General features: G+C 45.2%; 2 protein-coding genes across 3 annotated transcripts; one reads left to right on the top strand and one right to left on the bottom strand.

The window, feature by feature from the left end:
- Positions 1-316: 316 nt before the first annotated feature.
- On the top strand, positions 317-7,087 carry ZNF792 (zinc finger protein 792). Of its 2 annotated transcripts, none has more exons than XM_037039658.1 (4): positions 317-342; positions 2,983-3,109; positions 3,635-3,757; positions 4,426-7,087. In XM_037039658.1, exons 2-4 carry the CDS (start codon positions 3,076-3,078, stop codon positions 6,042-6,044), a joined length of 1,776 nt encoding a protein of 591 aa, XP_036895553.1. In that variant the 5' UTR covers positions 317-342; positions 2,983-3,075; the 3' UTR covers positions 6,045-7,087. The 2 variants fall into 2 exon arrangements, with proteins under 2 accessions (XP_036895553.1, XP_036895552.1); XM_037039657.1 differs by lacking the exon at positions 317-342 and adding an exon at positions 358-659.
- Positions 7,088-18,653: 11,566 nt separating this feature from the next.
- On the bottom strand, positions 18,654-19,736 carry LOC118982529 (histo-blood group ABO system transferase). Its single transcript, XM_037039632.1, has one exon. The coding sequence runs from the start codon at positions 19,734-19,736 to the stop codon at positions 18,654-18,656; it is 1,083 nt and encodes a 360-aa protein (XP_036895527.1).
- Positions 19,737-21,070: the final 1,334 nt, after the last annotated feature.

The following is a 21,070-nucleotide window of genomic DNA, read 5'->3' as shown; positions in this document are numbered from 1 at the left end:
TCTCTTAGACCCTCAGGGGAGGGCGGGGCTTGGTCCCAGGCGGTCACAGAAGTCTGGGGACAGCCCCTTAAACAGGAAAAGCTCCGGTGCAGGTCAACCAGTGTCCCCCAGAGGCAGCAAGGTCCGATCTCCTTCCCACAGGCCTCCTTCCTCCTCCCACCCCCCTCCACCTCCCCGCTGCACCCTGCTGCTCAGCTGGACGCAGAACGGAAAGCACACAGCCCAGGAGGAGTAGCCGGCTGGCCCTGGGCCAATGACAACCTAGGAGAGTGGCGTTTCTTCAGCGCTAGGAGGAGGCCGGAACTTCCTGCGTTTCAGTCCAGCGAATCACTTCCGTAGCAGGTCTGTATGGGCCTCCTCCCGGGCTGTGGGCGCTTCCCAGGCCACTTTTCGGACGGAGAGGGCGACTGGAAGGTCCGGACACTCCTCCGCGCCTTCCAATTGCCGCCGTCACTGGGCGTCCGCCGGGTTCGGACGGGCCAAAAGCTCTCCGTGGCCCTAGAGGGGGCGCTCGGGGACCCAGCAGCCTTATACACCCGAGACTGAGGCTAGGAGCGCGACCCGCAGCCCAGGTCACACCTCGCCCAAGGCTGAGCCTGTGACACCTGCCTCAGTCACCCGCCTCTATGGCGGCCGCAGGGCTAAGGGACTCAGCGCAGGTGAGTGGACGCTCCTCCAGCCCTCAGGCGCTCAAACCCCGCCCACCGGCAGGAGACGCGCCTGGATATAAAAAGTGGGCGTGGCCTGCGGTAATTTCTCATTGCTTTGTTTTTGAGTCTGGGGCCATGGAGGTGAGTCACTACCAGTCTAGGGTCCAGAACCCAGGTCAAGGATTATATAGAGCGGATTCCATTTCTGAAAGGTAGTGGGATGAGGTGGGAAAGGGTTTCCAAGGCACAAGGACCTAGGAAATGCCTGGCAGTGAGATTGAGAGAGCAGGTGGGCCCAAGTCAGCTCTGGAATGGAGGGCTGAGCTGGGCTTCTATTCTGAGGGCGTTGGGAACCACGGAAGGCTCAGAGTAGAGGAGGAAGGTGAGCTTACTCAGGTTTTATGCCTATGAATGCAGAGTGGAAAACTATGGTGAGGTTACTGCAATGTCCAGTTCAGTAGGGCATGTGGTCAGAGGTAGAAGTGATTGGATTTGGGGTCTGTCTTCTAAGTCAGACCAACCAAAATTTTTGATGTGGAGGGGGAGAGTGAGAAGGGATGAGGACTCCGAGGTTTTTGGTGTGAGTGGCTGGTAGGGTGAATTAGCCATTAACTGAGATGAGGTAGTTGGTCGTAGAAGGAATTTTCAGTGTTAGGTTTTAGGCGTGTTGAGCTCTGATGTTCTGAGTAGAGGTGAAGAATGGGCAGCTAGACACACAGCTATGGTATTCTGGGGAGGTGTGGTTAAAATAATGAGAGACTGAATATACAAAGGGACAATGGCCAGGCCATATATAAAAATAGAACTTTGACTCATAGCCTGCAGCGACTTGCCTAGGAAACCAACCCCATTATCTACAATAAACAGCCCAGGAAGCCAGCCTGCTGTAAATCAAGACTTGCAGGAAGTCGTATAGGAGTATCTCTAGTGATAATCCAAGAAGCTAAACAGTAACATCTGGCCCCAAGTGGCCAGAGCTTGATTAATAACTGACAGCGTCTATAATTTTTCTTCCCTCTTCCAGCTCAGGTCCTACCAGAGAAAGTCAAATATGCACACTAACCAATCACATAGGGTGCCCTGCTTGTAGTTACCCTGCCCACAGCTCCCCTATACCAACAGGACCCATCTGAAGTGCTTTGTCCCTTTTGTCCAATCTAAAGCTTCCTCGCTCCTCTGCCCTCAAGCCTGCGAAAACACAAATGACAGTGGCCGTCTCCCTTGCTATAGCAAGCTCGGAATAAATAGCTTTTGCTTTTCTCATTTGGTTGGTCTTCATTTATATCCACAGTCAGAAACATCCAAAATGTACCTGGTGTATGGATAAGGGTGTGGCTATGTGTCTGATGTAGGAAAGTGACATTTCAGGTCCTGGTGGCAATGACAGAGGAAGGTGGGGCTTATGAACATAAAGACAGATAAGGAAGAGTAGTAGTGGTGGTGGTTGGGCTATGTAAGGAAAGGTTCTGACAGGTGGCCAAATTTCGCTGGAGGTATAGAGATGAGAGATGCTGAGGCTTAGTTATAATGGACGTAATACTACACTGAGGCCTGGTGCTTATTTCCACCTCTGCCTTCTCACCAGGCCCTGTGACGACCCTTGGAGAGGCCTGGGAATTTTCAGTCAGGCTGGGAAATGAGCTCAGGGGAAATGAGGTCAGCTGGGAGAGCCACTAGATCTAGAGTAGGTGGAGGTAGGAGGACCAGAGGGGTTGTCTTTGAAATGAGTGTGACTGATGAAGGCACAGACTGTGGAACAGAGAAGAGGAAGAGGGCCATGGGGATCACATATCTGTGTGTTGTTCTGGGTGGTTTAGATTGGAGCCAAGAACTGGGACAGGATGGGATCACAGTTCTTTTTGCCAAGAACTCTGGATGCTTTGTGCAGAGTGACCTGTGAAAGTTCATGGAGATGGTTGTGATGTGGGCTGTGATGGGGAGAGGGTGCCCTCATAATGGGCTGCATTGGTGAGGTTCAGGGGTTGAAGAAGGTGCCGTCATAAAAGTGGTGCATGTTAGGGAGTAAATGTGAGCTGGTACTGGGGATAAAGGGAGAACACTAAGCCCACGTTTGTTTGTATCTGGAAGGGATGACATTGGTGACACTAGGGGAGGGAGCCCATGGAAGAGGGTGTTGGGCGCTGCACTTAGTTACTCTCTGCCTATCTGCCTGTCAGTTAGGTGAGGCCTGAGAAAAAGGCACACGTCAATGGAACCAGGGCCTGGGATCTCCTCTGAGTTGGAGAGCTGAAAAGGAGGGCTAGTATGGGGACACACCAGAAGTCCTGAGGAGAGAAGCTGATCATGGAATGAACTGTCTTTATTATGGCAGGACTCTGTGACCTTTGAGGACGTGACCATCTACTTTTCCCAGGAGGAGTGGGGACTTCTTGATGAGGCTCAGAGGCTCCTGTACTGCGATGTGATGCTGGAGAACTTTGCACTTATAGCCTCTCTGGGTAAGGCCTTCTGCACCTGGGTGTCCTGAGCTCATCTCTTCCTGTTCCTTTTTCCCAAGAGGCAGTGTTTTCCTTCTCATCGCTGAACCACATGCTGCTCCCTTCCTCAGTTCCCTGGTGTGTGTGTTATGGGTTCCAGGGGTGAGCTGTGTGTAGGGCCCCATGCTATTCTTGAAGAGCCCCAACACCTGCTGCCCTGAACCTTTGTGTGGAAGGGGCCAGGAATGAGGAGTCTTACCGTCAGCCCAGTGAATCCTGTCTGACTTGGCCACTCTCTGCTTGGGTGACTGCCCACATCTATGACAGTTCTGTCCTGCTCCTTTCCTATAGCTAACACTTCCTAAGGCCTGACCACCAGGAACTCTAGACACTGATATGGTTACTTCTTGCTGTGGCCATTGGATACTCCTGCCATACCTTCTTTGTAGATTCTTTTTGTAATATTTTGTTTTCTTTCCTGTTGTCTCCGGTAGAGTATTTCACTGGGCAAGTGCTAGCCACTTACCTGTCCTGTCTTTTCCTTAGGACTTACATCTTTCAGGTCCCACATAGTTGCCCAGCTGGAGATGGGGGCAGAGCCCTGGGTACCTGACAGAGCGGACATGTCTTCAGCCATGGCAAGAGGGACATATAAGGGGCCTGGCTCTGGTAAGTGGAAGTTGGGGGAACGTGTGATGTCACTACTGTCTTCAAATCATACCTTCAACTTTTCTCATGTTCATCATTGTTTTGGTGCCAAAGCCAAAGGTCATATCTCTCTTCAGTCTTTCCTTCCCATTCTTGACACATTGCTGACTTGTGATTTCTACTTTGACTTGGGGCTCCTGACTGTACCCCACCTTTCTGGCCTCCATGTCTCACTCTTTTCACAGCTCCCTCTGTGGCCCTCTCCAATATGGGCCTGCACTTAATATCCCATGAGATGTGCACATTCCTTTTAACAGTCCTCAAATACTAGCTACCCAGTTGCAATCAATTTTCCTGAGTCTAGACATACCCTTCTGCAAAGGGCTCATGTGTTCCCAGCAGCCAGGGTTTTGCGGGAAAGTCTTTATAGAGAAGTGAGTTGGAGATGATGCCTTTCTGCCCAGTGCTATACCCCACCCTTGTGTCTTTAGTCCTAGTAGGGCTTCCCTTGTTTTATAACATTGCCAGGCACTATACTGCAGAGCAGAGCATTCCTTACTCTGACCTCAGGCCTCTCATCTTGCCAGCAATCCCAAGGACTCATTCCTGGGTGAAACATGCACTTGTGACAGGGCTGTTTCCTTCTATCAAAGTTAACATGATTGTTACCAGCTTTTCTCTGCTTTCAGATGTTCGCCATGGAACAGAGGCTGAGGAGTCACCTTGTGAACATAGTGTTTCTGTAGGAGTGTCACAGGACAGGAATCCTAAGGCAACTCTATACACCCAGAAGGACTACCTCTCTGATGTGTGTGACCTACATTTGAAAGACATTTTGCACCTGGCTGAACACCAGGCAACACATCCCAGGCAGAAACCATATGTGCGTGATGCAAATGGGAGAAAGTTAGAGTTCATTGCAAACCTTCACCAGCAAAAGATGCAGCGGGACATAAACAAGTCTATCAGAAGGCAGGAGGCTAAAGCCTTGCTTGTGAAGACCTGCAGAGATGACACATCTGAGAAATCTTTCATATTCAGGGAGGGTGGGAAGGACTTTGTAGCCAGATCAGGCTTTCTCCAGCATCAGATCACTTACAGTGTGGAGGACCCACACCAGGGCACCAAATGTGTGGAGGAGTTTCACACTGTTCAAAGCCATAACAGGTGCAGTGAATTTGGGAATGCTTTCAGTGACAAACCCACACTTGCTCAGCACCAGAGAACCCATACTGCAGAAAGACCTTGTGAGTGCAGCAAATGTGGGATATTCTTTAGTCACACCACTGGCCTCTTTCAGCACCAGAGAGATCACAGTAGAGGAAAGCCTTATGAGTGCTGTGAATGTGGGAAATTCTTTAGCCAACACTCCAGTCTCATTAAACATCAGAGAGTTCACACTGGTGAAAGCCCGCATGTGTGCAGTGAATGTGGGAAATTCTTTAGCAGAAGCTCCAATCTCATTCAACATAAGAGGGTTCACACTGGAGAAAAGCCTTATGAGTGCAAGGAATGTGGAAAATTCTTTAGCCAACGCTCCAACCTAATTCATCATAAGAGGGTTCATACTGGTAAAAGTGCTCATGAATGTCATGAATGCGGGAAATCTTTCAACTGCAACTCCAGCCTAATTAAACATTGGAGAGTTCACACTGGAGAAAGACCCTATAAATGCAATGAATGTGGGAAATTCTTTAGCCACATTGCCAATCTCATTCAACATCAAATTGTTCACACTGGTGAACGGCCTTATGTGTGCAGTGAGTGTGGGAAAACCTTCAGTCGAAGCTCTGATCTCATGAAACATCAGAGGGTCCACACTGGTGAACGGCCTTACCAGTGCCCTGAATGTGGGAAATCATTTAGCCAGAGCTCCAGCCTTAATAGCCATCGGAGACTTCATACTGGTGAACGGCCTTATCAGTGCCCAGAATGTGGAAAATTCTTTAACCAAAGCTCTAGCCTTGGTAACCATCGGAGACTTCACACCGGTGAGCGGCCTTACAAATGCCTTGAATGTGGGAAAACCTTCAGACAAAGATCTAATCTGAGGCAGCACCAAAAAGTTCACAAACCAGATAGGCCATATCAGTGCAGTGAATGTGAGAAAACCTTTAGCCAAAGGCGTACCCTCATTCGGCACCAGAAAATTCACACTAGAGAAAGGAGTACAGAGAATGTGCTTTCTCCAGGACAATGCACACTGGAGAAAAGCTCTGGGAGCAGTCTCTCTGAGGGAGCCATCAGCCCAAAGCTGGACCTTGTTCATTCAAATATTCACTCTAGGGAGATTCCCTATGAAAGCTAGATATGTTGGAAGCTTTCTGGAGCTACGTTGTATGTTCTGACCGTGGACTTTGCCAGTGTTTTTGGCAGAAGCCATCTGAGCCTTACCCACTAGCCGATCTTCAAAGCGTGTGCCAACTACTCCCTGTGCTCAGGGAATACAGACTTCTGTTCTCTTTCTAAGAGAATTGTGAGTAAGCCTATGGTCATAAAAGTGCCTCAGTTCTTCCCATTGTGACTTGTGTAGCTGTGCCGCTGACCCATGTTTTGGCCATGAAGACCTGAGCTGGGTTCTGCTGACAGCTTGCTGAGGTTTAATTTCTTCAAGGATATTGTTGATCTCATGATGCTCATGATGAATTTATCTAACCTCCACATTGCCCATCCCGACAACTACCTACTTTATGTTTCTCTGGTTTGGGTGATATTAGGGGTCTTATTGACAAAGCCATCTTCAGTCTGTGTTCTGAGGTGCTGATTACTGTGTGGAATGGGTTGAGAACAGAATTAAGTTCTACCAAATTAAAGGGGTCCCCAAATTTAGTGTCTTAGAACAGCAGGATGGCAGAGAGCAGCTCAGTTCAGATATAGCCTCATTTTTATTGGTATTCAAGACCTAGGAAACATTGTAGGGCTTTTGGGGGCCTAACATGGTCTGAATGACATGAATTCTTGTGGACCAGAGATCATCTCAAGGAAGGGTCATTTGCAACAAACTCCAGTGCATCCGAGAGTAGCATGAATTAGGCCCCACTGTTCCAGGGGATGGCTTATATTCCCTAGCACTGATGAAGAGACACTATTTACTTTGGCACCTGCCAAGGAGCCATATACCTTGAAGTCTAATGTACAGTATTTGATTATAAGTCTTTGATTGTAAGACTTACTGGGTCCACTGGGACCATAATTTGTCACAGGAACACTGGAAGTTATAATGGAGTAAGTGAGGCTGCAGCAAACTAGAGGAAATGTATTAAAAGATTTTATTTATTTTTAGAAAGAGGGGAAGGGAGGGAGAATTTAAGGCAGAGAAACATCAATGTGTCATTGCCCCTCATGTGCCCCCTACTGGAGACCTGGCCCACAACCCAGACATCCACCCTGACTGGGAATTGAACCTGTGACTCTTTGGTTTGTAGGTTGGCACTCAATCCACAGAGCCACATCAGCCAAGGCTGGAATGTACCTGTTTTTAAAAGGCAGATGTTTTCTTGACTATGACTGCAGGATTCAGATTTTAAAGAAATTTGCAAGACCACCAGACCTCTGTCATGACTAAGGTTACTGGCAGAGCAAATAATCTAAAAAGTTTTGTAGATTAATGTAGACTCACTGCATTATCTCAAAGCCATTGTTGCATTGGCAGAAAAATAGGACCTGAGAGGATGTAGATTCTGTACTCCAGGGATGTTACGTTTGTGACATAGCCAGCCACTTTTACTGCCAAGGCAATGAGAAAGTAGAATTAATGTGGGGTTACTGAATCTTCCAATTTGCTAAAATGAATGGAGATCAGATTCTTATGTGCAACAATTTCTTTTAATGCTTTATTGAGACAAAGTGGTCAGGCAATAAGTGACTGTATGTATTTAGTATGTACAATTTCATAAGTTTTTAACTGTGTACATACTCAGGGGATCAACACTATAGTCATGATAATAAACCTATTCATTACCCACAAAGCTACCTCGTGCCCCTTTATTATTTCTCTTTGTCTTTCCCTGGAAACCATTAGCCTCATCCCAAGGAATCTACTAATTTACCCTTTTTCACATAGATTTGTTTGTGTTCTATATATTTTATACAATTATAAAGTACTTATACTCTACTTTTGGTCTATATTCTTTCATACAAGATAATTATCTTGGGAATACCATGCTGTGTGTATGAAAAGTTCATTCCTTTTACTGTTGAATAGTGCTAAGTTGAATGAATCCACCAGAGTTTGGTTTATTTTGTAAATTAACATTCTGGCAAAATACACATAATATCGAGTTTGCTATGTTAACCCTCTAAGTGTGCAGTTCAGTGGTATTAAGTATTGAAGTATATTGTTCAATCATCTCCACCATTCATCTCTTTTTCATCTTGTAAAACTGAAACTGTACACTATTAAATAATAATTCCTAATTCCCCCTTTTCAAGCCCCTGAAAACCACCATCCTACTTTCAATTTCTGTTAATTTGCTCTAGGAACCTCAGATATGAAATCATACAGTAATTGTCTTATTGTGGCTGGCGTATTTCACTTAGCATAATAACCTCAAGGTTCATTCGTGTAGCATTCATCAAAATTTTTTTGAGGCTGAAAAATATGCCATTTGTGTGTGTGTGTATCATATTTTGCTTATTCATTCATCTGCCAATGGATATTTGGTTTATTTCCACTTTTTAACTATTGTGAATAGTATTGCTAAAAGAGATACAAATATCGCTTCTCGGTCTTTTGGCTAAGATCAAGTGTAAAAGAGATACAAATATCTCTTCGAGACCCGGCTTTTTATTCTTTGGGGTATATGCATGAAAGTGGAATTACTGGATCATTTGGTAGTTAATACTTTTAATTATTGAGGGACCTCCATACTGTTTTTCACAATGGCTGTACCATTTTACATTCCTACAAACAGTATCCAAGAGTCCAATTTTTCACATCTTCATCAACACTTGTTTCTTTTTCTGTTGGTTTTTTTTGCATAGCTTTTATCCTAATGAGTGTGAAGTGATATGTCATTGTTTTAATTTGCAGTTCCCTAATGATTCATGATAGTGACTATTGTTTTATGTACTTATTGGTCATTTGTATATCTTCTATAGATAAATGTCTATTCAAGTGTTTTTTCCATTTTTTTTATTGTTTAGTTACAGTCGTCCCCCTCCCCTGCCCCTTTGTTGCTCTCCCTTGCCCCGTCCAACCCCTGCTCCCAAAGACAATCTCTATCGCATTATTCTTGTCCATGGGTCCTTTGTACATGTTCCTTGACTTGACCCTTTCCCTTCTTTCCCTCATTATTCTTTTCTCCACCCCTCTGGTAACTGTCACTTTGTTCTTTATTTCCATCTCTCTGGTTCTATTTCACTCATGTGTTTGGTTGATTAGGTTTCCCTTACAGGTGAGATCATATGGTATTTGTTTTTCACTGACTGGCTTATGTCACTTAGCCTAATACTCTCTAGTTCCATCCACACTGTCACAAAGGGTAGCAGTTCTTTCTACTGAGTAATATTCCATTATGTAAATGAACCAGTTTTTTTATCCACTCATTTACTGATGGGCATTTAAGCTGTTTCCACCACTTGGCTTTGTAATTGTGCTGCTATGGACATTGGGGTGCATAGGCTCTTTTGAATTAATGTTTCAGGATCCTTAGGATATAATCCCAGCAATGGAATTGCTGAGTCAAAAGCAATTCCATTTTGGGTTTTTTTTTTGAGGAAATTCCATACTGTTTTCCAGAGTGGCTGCACAAGTCTACATTCCCACCAACAATGTAGTAGGGTTGTATTTTCTGACAACCTCTCTAGCACTTATTGTTTGTTGATTTGATTATGATGGCCATTCTCACTAGTGTGAAGTCGTATCTCATCATGGCCTTAATTTTCATTTGCTGATGGCTAGTGATGCTGAGCATCTTTTCATGTGTCTCTGGGCCCTCTGTATATCCTTGGAGAAGTGTCTGTTCAGTTCGTTGGCCCATTTTTTAATTGAGTTGTCTTCCTGGTGTGGAGTTGTGTGAGTTCTTTATATACTTTAGAGATCGAAACCTTCTATGAGATATTATTGGCAAGTATATTTTCCCATACAGCTGGTTCCCTTTTCTTTTTGCTAATGTTTTCTTTAGCTGTGCAGAGCTTTTTATTTTGATGAAGTCTCATTTGTTTATTCTTTCCTTTATGTCTCTTGCTCTAGGGGACATATCAGTGAAAATATTGTTGTGTGGAATATCTGAGATTATCCTGCCTGCGTTCTCCTCTAGGACTTTTATGGTATCATGACTTATATTTCAGTCTTTTATCCACCTTGAATTAATTTTTGTGTATGGTGTTAAGTTGGTGGTTAAGTTTCATTTTTTGCATGTAGCTGTCCAGATCTGCCAGCATCGTTTGTTGAAGAGGCTATTTTTACTCCATTTAATGCTTCTGCCTCCTTTGTCAAATATTAATTGACCATAGAGACTTGAGTTTGTCTCTGGGCTCTCTGCTCTGTTTCATTAGTCTATGTGTCTGTTCTTATGCCAATACCAGATTGTTTTGATTACCATCGCCTTATAATATAGTTTGATGTCAGGTATGGTGATCCCTCCTACTTTGTTCTTCTTTCTCAGTACTGCTGCAGCTATTTGGGGTTGTTTGTGGTTCCATATAAATTTTTGAAATATTCTACTGTATCTGTGAAATATGTCATTGGTACTTTAATAGGGATTGCATTGAATCTATAAATTGCTTTGGGTAGTATGGCCATTTTGATTATGTTAATTCTTCTAATCCATGAGCATGGTACATGCTTCCATTTGTTTGTGTCTTCCTTAATTTCTTTAGCATTGTATAATTTTCTGAATACAGGTCTTTTACCTTGTTGGTTAGATTTATTTCTAGCTACTTTATTTTTCTTGTTTCTGTAGCAAATGGGATTTTTTCCTGGATTTCTGTTTCTAACATTTCATTGTTGGTGTACAAAAATGCATTCAATTCTGAATACTGAGTTTGTATCTCAGTGTTTTGCCAAATTCACTTATTAGTCGAATAGTGTTTTTGGTGGAGTCTCTACAGTTTTGATTGTACACTATCATGTCATCTGCAAAAAGTGACAGTTTTATTTCCTTCTTTCCAATTTGGATGTCTTTTATTTATTTCTTGTCTGATTGCTGTGGCTAGGATTTCCACTACTATGTTGAATAGGAGTGGTGAAAATGGACATCCTTGTCTAGTTCCTGATCTTAGTGGGAAAGCTTCTAGTTTTTGTCCATTGAGTATGATGTTGGCTGTTTTCATATATGGCCTTTATTATGTAGAGGAATGCTCCCTCTACTCCCACTTTGTTCAGTGTTTTTTGTCATAAATGGGTATTGTTCCTTATTGAATGCTTTTTCTGCATCTATTGATATGATGATGTGATTTTTGTCTTTCATTTTGTTTATGTGATGTGTTATGTTTATTGATTTGCAAATGTTGTACCATCCTTGTATCCGTGGAATGAATCCTATTGATCATGGTGTATGATCTTTTTGATGTATTGCTAGATACAGTTTGCCAGTACTCTGTTGAGGATTTTAGTATCGATGTTCATTAGCCTGTAGATATTGGCCTGTAGTTTTCTTTCTTTGCTGTGTCTGTATCTGGTTTTGGGATGAGGATGATGCTGGCCTCATACAAAGTATCTGGGAGTCCTCCATCTTCTTGGATTTTTTGGAATAGCCTGTGAAGGATAGGGGTTAGCTCTTCCTTAAATGGTTTGTAAAATTCTCCTGTGAACCATCCAGTCCAGGGCTTTTGTGTGATGGGATATTTTTTTATTACTGCTTCTATTTTGTCAGCTGTAATTGGTCTGTTCAGGCTTTCTGCTTCTTCTTCATTGAGTTGTGGAAGATTGTATTTTTTGAGAAATTTGCCCATTTCACCTAGGTTTTCAAATTTCCTGGCATATAATTCTTCATAGTACTTTCTTACAATTCTTTATATTTCTGTGGTATCGGTTGTAATGTCTCCTTTTACATTTCTGATTTTGTTTATTTGGGTCCTCTCTCTTTTTTAACTCATGGGTTTGGACAAAGTCTTGTCAATTTTGTTTATTTTTCAAAGAAGTAGCTCCTGGATTTATTGATCCTTAGAAATGTTCCTTTAGTCTCTATGTCATTTAATTCTGCTCTGATCTTCATTATTTCCTTCCTTCTACTTGCTCTGGACTTTGTTTTTCCTTTAGCTCTTGTATAAGAACTAGTTCTGGTGCTGGTTCCTGGGTGAGTGGGCTTGTGTACATTCTAAGACCCTGTGGGTCTCTCCAAGGAACTCTCCTGTGAGGCCTTTTATTTATTTCAATGCCTTTTATTTATTTTTTTCTTATCCAATAACCATGGATGAACTTCCAGTACTACATCAAATAAGAGTGGTGAAAACTGACATCCCTGTCTTGTCCCTGATCTTAAGGGAAACACTTTTTAGTTTTGCCCATTGATTATGATGTTAGCTGTCAGTTTTTACATATTTGTATACATAATGGAATGCTACTCAGCCATAAGAAAAGACAAGATACTGCCATTTGCAACAGTATAAATATTATGCTAAGTGAAAAAAGTCAGTCAAAAAAGGCTAAGAACCATATGATTTCACCGTGTATGGAATATAAAATGAAGCCCATGGACACAGACAGCAATATGGTGGTTGCCAGCAGAAAGGGGGTCAGAGGGTATAGTGTAGAGGGGGACCTAATATATAGTGACAGGTGATGGCTTGACTAAAGTAGTGGGCACACAGTGCAACATATAGATCTAGGATTGTTATGAAACAGAGGTCCAAGGGGGGCAATACTTGGCCCACCCAGGGATGCCAAAAACTGTTACGGAACAACAGGGGCCCCTCCCAAGGACGATATACTGATACCGTCCAGACCACGTACTGGTCTCATCTGTCCGCCGCCAGAGGAAAGACATCTCTCAATGCCAGAGATCTGTGAAAAGAAAAGGAAAGGTGTGGGGGCGAGTTTTCCTGCAAGTCCCCCCGTCCGCCACAGATGAAAGGAAACACTACCAAGACATGATCTGCTTGAGGAGGAGAGGTGTCCAGTTTCTCCGAGGAAAAAAAAGGCCTTGAGCCCCCTTTCCTCTGGCAACCACCAGGAATACAGGAATACAGGGTGGCAAGGATCAAACCATAGATAACATTTCAAAGAAATCTGAGGGCTTAGTCTGAGTCAGGGTCTGTCAGGAAGGGAGTTTTGCAGAAACTTTAGGGTTTCCTGCTTGGACCCTTAACATATGAATGAAAGCACTCTTAGCAGAGCAGGTTTCACAGGATTTTTAGGAATTCTTTGTGATGCCAGATTTTCCCCCGGATCTGCTCCAGCAAGGCAAGGAGCTGTACCCCTCCCCTCAGGTTTTCAGACTTAAGGGGATTAGAGCCAGGAAGGGCTTCTCCCAGAGGACATGGGGACTCGGGCTATGTCAAAGCTGGGGGGCGAGAGTCCATTGCTCTTTGTTGCAGCCCCCCAAGTCCCTCCATGAAGGCGTCCCAAGTGATTGAGTCTGGCTTAGGTAGCCCCTCGCTGTGAGGAGACTTACCTGTCATGGACTTCCAACCATGCTTTGGGGGCAGAGAGGAAACTGAGGCAGCATTTGCTACCAGGACAAGCCTTGTCTCCTGTGGTTTATATTCCAGAGGTCGCTCATTCACCCTTAGCCATGGGGGGTAGTTACAATTCCTAAAACCAGACAAAGCGGTCCGCAACAGAAAGGTTTATTTAATGCTATACAGACTTAAAGTAGTGACCCAATGTCCCCATTAAAATATCAAAGTCCTTTAGGATAACCACAGACATACACAGCACTTCCTTCTCCCCTTGCCCTAACTCAGGGTACTGTAACTCTGGAAAAGAAGTACATGTCTATGTTTCAGGCCTCTGGCACTGTCAGCTGTATCACCATCCAGGCAGGATCTCCAATCAATCCAAAGTCATGTGGCACTTTCTCATGGCCTACTGGCAAAGAGTTCTTTCACCAGTCTTCTAGGCAAAGTCTCTCCTGCTTCCCAGGCCACACGACCAAGGGGAGCACCCCAAAGCCACGTGGTCCTCTTCTACTAGAACTGCAGGGGTCTGTACTCTGGCCAAAATTGGTACTCCTCCTTCTTCTTACATGGCTGTGGGGGTCCCCACCCTGGCAAAGCCATGTGGTACTTCCCTTCACCTGGCCAGGAGGGGGTCCTTACTCTGTGAAAACCACGTGGCTCTCTCTCTCTGCACTGCCACAGCTGCGTGGTTCCCTCTCCTGCTCACATGGCTGCGGGGGTCCCCACTCTGGCAAAGCCGTGTGGTACTCCTTGCTAAAGCTACATGATGATTCTCTCTCACATGGCTGTGGAAGTCCCCATTCTGGCCAAAAGCCTGTGGTTCTCCTCTTCACGTGGCTGCAGGGGTCCCCACTCTGGCAAAGTCACGTGGTTTTCCTCCAATGACTGCTGTGCCTGGGTTTAAATCCCCACGTCAGTCCTCCTTTGCAGCCCCATTTCCAACTCCTACAATCAGCTATACTTGCCAGCATTCCTGCATTATTCCAAGTTTACTGGGCTGCCGTCATGAGTCTGGGCAGGTGTGGCCCTATGTCGTGGAGCCAATCTTCTCCAAGCTCTCACACAGGCACTGTAACTCAGGGGACCTGCCCCTAGTCACATCTTTGGTGGAAGTCACTTCCATCTCCCTGGCTCAGAGCATGGCCACAGCTATTTAACATATCTATGAAACCATTTAAAGGTTATGGATATGTTAAGTGACCATTCCAGAGGTTAGCTGCAAAGCCTTTGCTGTACAAAACAGCTCTCAATGGCCCTGCTCCATCTGTCCCTTCCCCAACTCATACCTGGCGGGGGCAGGGGGGGGGAGAAGGGGTAAGGATATTTTATGTTTTTCTAATATTTCCTGGACACTGTGAGTTCTGGACCCCATTCCAAATCCCTTTCTGGGGCCCCCCTTGGCTGCACCCTGTTACAGTATCATAGAAATGTACACTTGAAACTTGTATGATCTTACTTTAAAAAGTCACCCCAATAAATTTAATTTAAAAATTTAGAATATGAGAGTAACCAGCATTTGATAGATGTAAAAATCAAGATTAAGAATGAACAAACAAATGGACTATAATGCCAGATTGCCCAAAAGTTCTGAGAAGGGTCAGAACTCAAACCCCAGGCTGCTGACCTCCAAGCCTCAAGTCCAGCTCTCTGTATTTGACCTTACTCACTGGCTGGGGAAGAAAAGTAGATATTAAACGCATTTATACTTTTTTTTGTGGACCATTCTCACTGGAGCCAGCACTGCTCTCATTGGTAGGAAAGGGGAGCTAAAACTGAGTTGTCCCATTTTTGCTTACAGTTAGCCTAAACCAGTCTCTGCTTTAGGCTAACTGTAGGCTTTAGGCTTTACAAACCACCTAATCAAATTTCTGCCTTTTAGCTATACAACCATCCTACTGGCAGAAACAATTGCCCAGTTTGAAGTTTTTGGAATTAGGCTCCAAATGGTCAGGTAACTTGTCTCAAGGGGCCCAGCTGCCAGCAAGAATGGAAGGCCTGAGGGCTCTCCCTGGCACGAGCATTCCCTCCGGGTGAACTTCATCTGTTCACTCCCTTCCTCCTGGACAAAGACTGTGGGAGAGGCCCGCTCCCAGGCCCAGAACCAAGAGCAGCAGTGGAACTGAGTTTTTGCACAGAAAGGTGAGTCTCTTTGGGAGAGTGCAGAAAACGGCAAATGCCACTGGCAGACTAACCGGGCTTGTGAGAAGCCTGCTCAGGTTATCTCCAGAGCCTCCCTGTCCCTCATCACTGGAGTGGTCATTTTGGGGAATGGAAACCCAGGAACTCTAACCAAGGCCAGAGCCAGCAAAAAGCTGTCTGTGGTCCTTGACACTGTCTAGGTTTAACTTCCAGTGCTAGTGAAGCCTGAGGTGACATATATGGTGTTTAATTTAATCTGGACACAAGCCCATTATGCAGATAAGCAGACCACCTCATCCTTTTGTATGTGTGTGAAACGTGGTAGCAGTGAAGGAGCAAGCTGAGGCAGGATGACACACAAAGGGGCGAATGACCAGCTGGTGAGTTACGGAACTAGAGTAGCGGTAATGGGGAGGGAAAGAGAATATAGAGGACTAGACACCAGGAAACTACTTAGGCTGAGACACATAAAGGATGACTGTCAGCTTTCCTACTAAGGGTCTAGGAAAATGCTAATGCAATTAAAACATATAGTTTTAATCAGAAGATGCTGGCTCCCTTGGTCATTTAGGTATCAGATGTAATGAGTTCAGGGTGTCAGCTAGCATTCCAGGTGGAGATACCCAGCAAGGAGTTGGAAGAAGTGTGTATCTTTCTAAAGCTTTCTTAGGTGGATGGTCAAAGGGTAGGCCTCTAGGTTGAACTATTTTTCAAATAGATATGTGGCTTTAATTGTATAGAAAAGGCTGTTTTAAAAGTGTAAGAAGGCCCTGGCTGGTGTAGCTCAGTGGATTGAGCGTGGGCCTGTGAACCAAAGGATCACAGTTTGATTCCCAGTCAGGGCACATGCCTGGTTTGCAGGCCAGTTCCCAGCAGGGGACGCACAAGAGGCAACCATACATTGATATTTCTCCCCCTTCTCCTTCCCTTCTCCTCTAAAGATAAATAAATAAAATCTTTTTTTAAAAGTGTAAAAAGGATCCCTGGCTGGTGTGGCTCAGTGGATTGGGTGCCAGCCTATGAACCAAAGGATCATCATTTGGATTCCCAGTCAGGACACATGACTCAGTTGTGGGCCAAGTCCCCAGTAGGGGATGTGTGAGGGGCAACCACACATTGATGCTTCTCTCCCTCTTTTTCCCTCCCACACCTCTCTAAAAATAAGAAAATAAAATATTTTTTTAAAAAGTGTGAAAAGGCAGTGAGAGACAGGTAAGCAGCAGGTGAAAAGCCTTATGCCCCCGTGGCTCCCAGGCCCTCCTGTGCAAGGTCCACTCCTAGAGCCTGTTGCAAGTAGAAGTGCAAGTTCACACCTCCTAATCCTGGGGTTAGGAGGCCACTATGATAGCTCTGCGGTGGGAGGGCTTTTAAAAAAAAGTGTGAAAACAAAAGTAAATAAGTAGCTTACAAGCAAATTAAAGAGGCAAAACATTTTTGTGTCCTTGAACTGACAGAAACTGTCAAGGAGTTGGGAGAGAAGTATGCAGTCTCAGGAATGGGGTGGCTGTGGCACTCACTTTCCTGTCTAACTTTCTGAGATCCTAGTGGTGGGGGTAGCCCTGGAAATTGCTGTGAACATGGCTGTTACTGCCTCATCTTTCTGCAAAAGTTAAAATGGCCATGTGAGAAACAGTGAAGGCAGATCATTCCAGATAGAGCCCATATTTTAAAAATTGGTACATTTACCCAATGGAATATTATGCAGCAGAAAGAAAGAAGGAACTCTTACTCTTCGAGACAGCATGAACAGAACTGGAGATCATCATGCTAAGTGAAATAAGCCAGGTGATAAAAGACAAATATCACATGATCACACCTATAAGTGGAACCTAAACAACAAAGCAAACAAGTGGGCAAAATATAATCAGAGACATGGAAATAAAGAACAAACTGGGGACTTCCGATAAGATGGAGGCATAAGTGGAAACACTGTGCCTTCTCCCACAACCAAGTTTGAATACAACAAAGGTTTGGAGAACAAAGACACAGCCAAAGAACAGAAAATTGAATTATACGGAAGTCCGACTACAACTAACGGTTCAACTGGGACGGTAAGAGGGGCGTAGCCAGCAGCGGAGCAGGGTTGGGCAGGACAGATCCCCCGACCTAGGCACGCAAGTGGCCCGGACCCAGTCAGGGTGTGGGGCAGACATTCGCACACAGTGAGACAGACCACGCAGGCCCCAGGGGGTGAGGGCTGACAGCGGTGGCACACTCGCGTGCAGTGGGACGAAACGCGCGGGCCCCAGTGATGGTGGCAGCTGCCTCACCTGTGGGGGTCGCGGCAGGAGGCGGAAGACAGGACGCCATTGCTCCTCTTTGACCCCGCCCCCACAAAGAGCGTCACAACCCAGCGACTGAGTTGCCCTGCTCTGGTGAACCCCTAGGGCTCTGATCCTGCTATGTAACAGGCACAAACAGCCCAAAGGATGGCTCAAGAAGAACTCAAAGTCCCAGAGCCAATAACTCTCAGCCACCAAGAAATTGCCAGCCTCTCAGAAGCACAATTCAAGACACTGTTTATCAGGATGCTCACAGAACTGGTTGATTATAGTCACAAATTAGAGGAACATATGAAGGCTAAACTAATTGAAATGAAGGGAGATGTCCAGGAAACCAATAGCGATGGAAAGGAAACTGGGACTCAAATCAATGGAATGGACCAGAAGGAAGAACAAAACATCCCACCAGAAAGGAATGAATAAATGAGAATTCAAAAAAATGAGGAGAGGCTTAGGAACCTCCAGGACATCTTTAAACATTCCAACATCCGGATTATAGGGCTCAGATAGGTGCTTGTGGGTCTGTGTCACATGAGGCAAGACCCCATGTGTCCGGGGAACTCCTTCCTAGTTCTGGAAGAGGACTCATGTCTGATCCTTTGTTTATCAGGGTAGGCTGAGACTACTCACCTCTCCATTCTGAAGGGTATTAAGAGCACACAGTGAGAAGCTAAGGGTGGTTGCAACTCTGGAAATCTGTGCCTGAACTGAGGAATCAGGCCGGCCTGAATGTGTGTGTGTTTGTGTGGTGGTACGAGGCTGGGAGAGGGGACAGTGCCAGGACTCAACCAGACTTGAAAAAGGAAGCAAAGCTATATATACCTTTCTGCTAAAAAATTGTTTTAATGAAGGATAGCATGCCAGGAGGAAGATTCAGTTGTGCTGAGCATGATCCCCCTCTGAGTTCTTCCTGGATTCTTTGCCCATCAGTTTTACCCTCTTGGATTCTTTTTCAAGACATTCACTCTAAACTTCTTTATAGAGCTGGGCAAGTCTCCCATCTGGTATTTCATGCTGTGGTCCCATAACTGCTTACTCCACATATACTCAGGGGAGAGGACCTTGGAGGGTTTGTGGTGAAGCAGGTATTTGTTCAGGTGGCTCTCATCATGCCACACAGCTTCAATATGATTGGCTTGGTCAACCATCATTGCCTCATGGCAGGTCTTGGTGAGTCTGTAAACCTCCACCACCGACCCCCCAAATAGGGCCCCTGTGTAATAAAAGTCTCCCTCATCTTCACGAATATAGGCTTGTGAATGAGGCCTGCGTTCATAGGGGAAGTTTTTCCGACTGAGGAAAAAGAAGCTAAGATGGAGGGTGCCAAACAAGGAGGACAGGATCTCCACGCCCACGTGGTCGCTGAACTTCAGATCCACATCTGCACACACAAGGTAATCTACCTCCCGGTGGAATCGCTGCTTGGAGAAATTGCTGATCATCTCCATGCGGTGCATGGAGATGTCTTCCCAGCGAGCATAGCTCCGGACCTTGAGGATGATGATTTGCCTTCCTCTCTGGAGGTGGAGATAAGGCACATAATCTGGCCGGTCAGTGAATACGTAGTAGTTCACCCTGTGTCCCACCATGAAGTACATCTCCGCGGTCTCCAGGAACAGCTTCAGGAAGACAATGTATGATTTTATGGCAAACACAGTCAACCCAATGGTGGTGTTCTGGAGGCGGAACTGCTCATTCAGGATGTCAATGTTGAAAGTCCCCTCCCACAGGATGGGAGCCAGCCAAGGAGTCAGGACAAGAACATCTTTCCTAGAGGGTGTTAGCACATCTGGCTGGGCTAACACCATCCTTGGTAATTCTACACCTTGCAGGTCATGGCGGTTTCTAACAGTGATGCTGGCCCCAGCCTGGATGATTTCCACCCTCTGTGTTCTTGGGTTCATGTAACAATAGCCAAAGAAGGCCATGGTGAGAGCTATTAGAAGAATAAAGGTCATTCGATGAAGCAAGTAACATTTTGGGTTTTTTGACAATGTCCTTACCAGCTTGGCCATGGCTCCACATCTGACTGTTCCAGCCTGCATCTCCTGGGGCTGCTAAGGATCTGCCCCTCCTTGACCTTTCCCTCACAGCATCCTCTCCTGTGCAGTGAGATAGAATACATGTACGATGAGGTGCTCACATCCCCTGTTCCTCTTAAGATCCTACCTCCATTCAGCGGGTGTCTGGAGCTGGATGTTCAGGGTCACTGTACTTCAAGACTCCTGTACTGGAAGAAACTTGATAAATTTACTTCTGAATTGAGATCATGTCAAAGGAACAAGGTGGTAGGTCTTAGTCAACTGGCTGCCTGGACTTCTTGGCCAGCATGTAGAAGAGAAGTCAAGGCTCCTGAAACAGACTCAGGGGACTGGCTCAAGGGAGGCCACTGAGCAGGTCAAGACAGAGATTGTGATGAAAGCAGAGCAAAGCTATAGGTAACAGGCCTGACCAGAGACAGGGTCAGAGGGCTTGTGCTCTGGCCTTCCCCTGATGCTTTCTAACTGTGAGCTAAAAATTAAGCTTTCTAGAAAATCAGTAAAATCAAGCTCAGACTGTCTTCAAGGTCATACCTATACAGGCTAACATAAGCCATACTTCAGGAGTCATGATTTGATAACCAAGATGGAAGAGTCAAACTATCTAGAGATTAAGGATTGTTTTCCTTTATTCCTCTAATAATCACATACAATTTCACTGAGCATTGACTTTGCAGGTACCAAACTTTACAGTGTGGTCAAGATTAGGCTGCTAAACTTCATGTGCATTACATTGCTGACTCCTCACAACAAGCCTGGGGATGGATGCTACATGATCCTCATGGTCTAGGTGGGAAACAAGCTAAGAGAGGTATATGATTGCCTCATGACCCCACAGCTAACTGGTGAGTACTTAAGCCAACTAAGCAGCCAGACTCCAGAATATCCTGTATTGTATCCCTCTGTTTCACATGTGCCCTCTTCTAGGTTTCTGGTATTGGTTTCTTTTTTGAGTCAGATTCTTTTGGTTTCCTCCCTTAGTTTTCCCACATCAGCTATCCATCAGACAGAGGCCTCAAGACAGTGAAGAGAGTTTGAGCCGGTGCCTTTTTTTGACTCAGGGCTTATCACATTGCTGTTTAATACCATTCTTCCCTCTCCTGTCCTAGGCAGTTCCAAAGAAGAAAAAAGGAAGCCTCAGACACAGACCCCTCCTGCTACACTATGGGACAAACAGCAGTTGTTTAAAAAGGGTACTGTGGTAGTTAAAGAGCACCTGCCACCCGTGCCATGGAGTGGGCTGGTGCTCTCATACTGCTCTGTGACACTTTGCTCCTGCCATCATGCAGAAGTGTGTAGCTGGAGACATG

The sequence above is a fragment of the Sturnira hondurensis genome, unplaced genomic scaffold (assembly GCF_014824575.4).
Source record: "Sturnira hondurensis isolate 20B ecotype Veracruz unplaced genomic scaffold, ASM1482457v3 Scaffold0025395, whole genome shotgun sequence".
NCBI classification, from domain to species: domain Eukaryota; kingdom Metazoa; phylum Chordata; class Mammalia; order Chiroptera; family Phyllostomidae; genus Sturnira; species Sturnira hondurensis.
The sequence above is the reverse complement of the archived record's forward strand: the minus strand, read 5'-3'. Positions and strand labels throughout refer to the sequence as shown.

Bases quoted from the DNA above. Each gene is read 5' to 3' on its own strand.
- ZNF792 (XM_037039657.1), top strand. From the start codon at position 627: ATGGCGGCCGCAGGGCTAAGGGACTCAGCGCAG. The intron at 660-2,982 runs GTGAGTGGACGC...TTATTATGGCAG, and splicing joins GGCTAAGGGACTCAGCGCAG to GACTCTGTGACCTTTGAGGA. The intron at 3,110-3,634 runs GTAAGGCCTTCT...TCTTTTCCTTAG, and splicing joins TGCACTTATAGCCTCTCTGG to GACTTACATCTTTCAGGTCC.
- LOC118982529 (XM_037039632.1), bottom strand. From the start codon at position 19,736: ATGGCCAAGCTGGTAAGGACATTGTCAAAAAACCCAAAATGTTACTTG.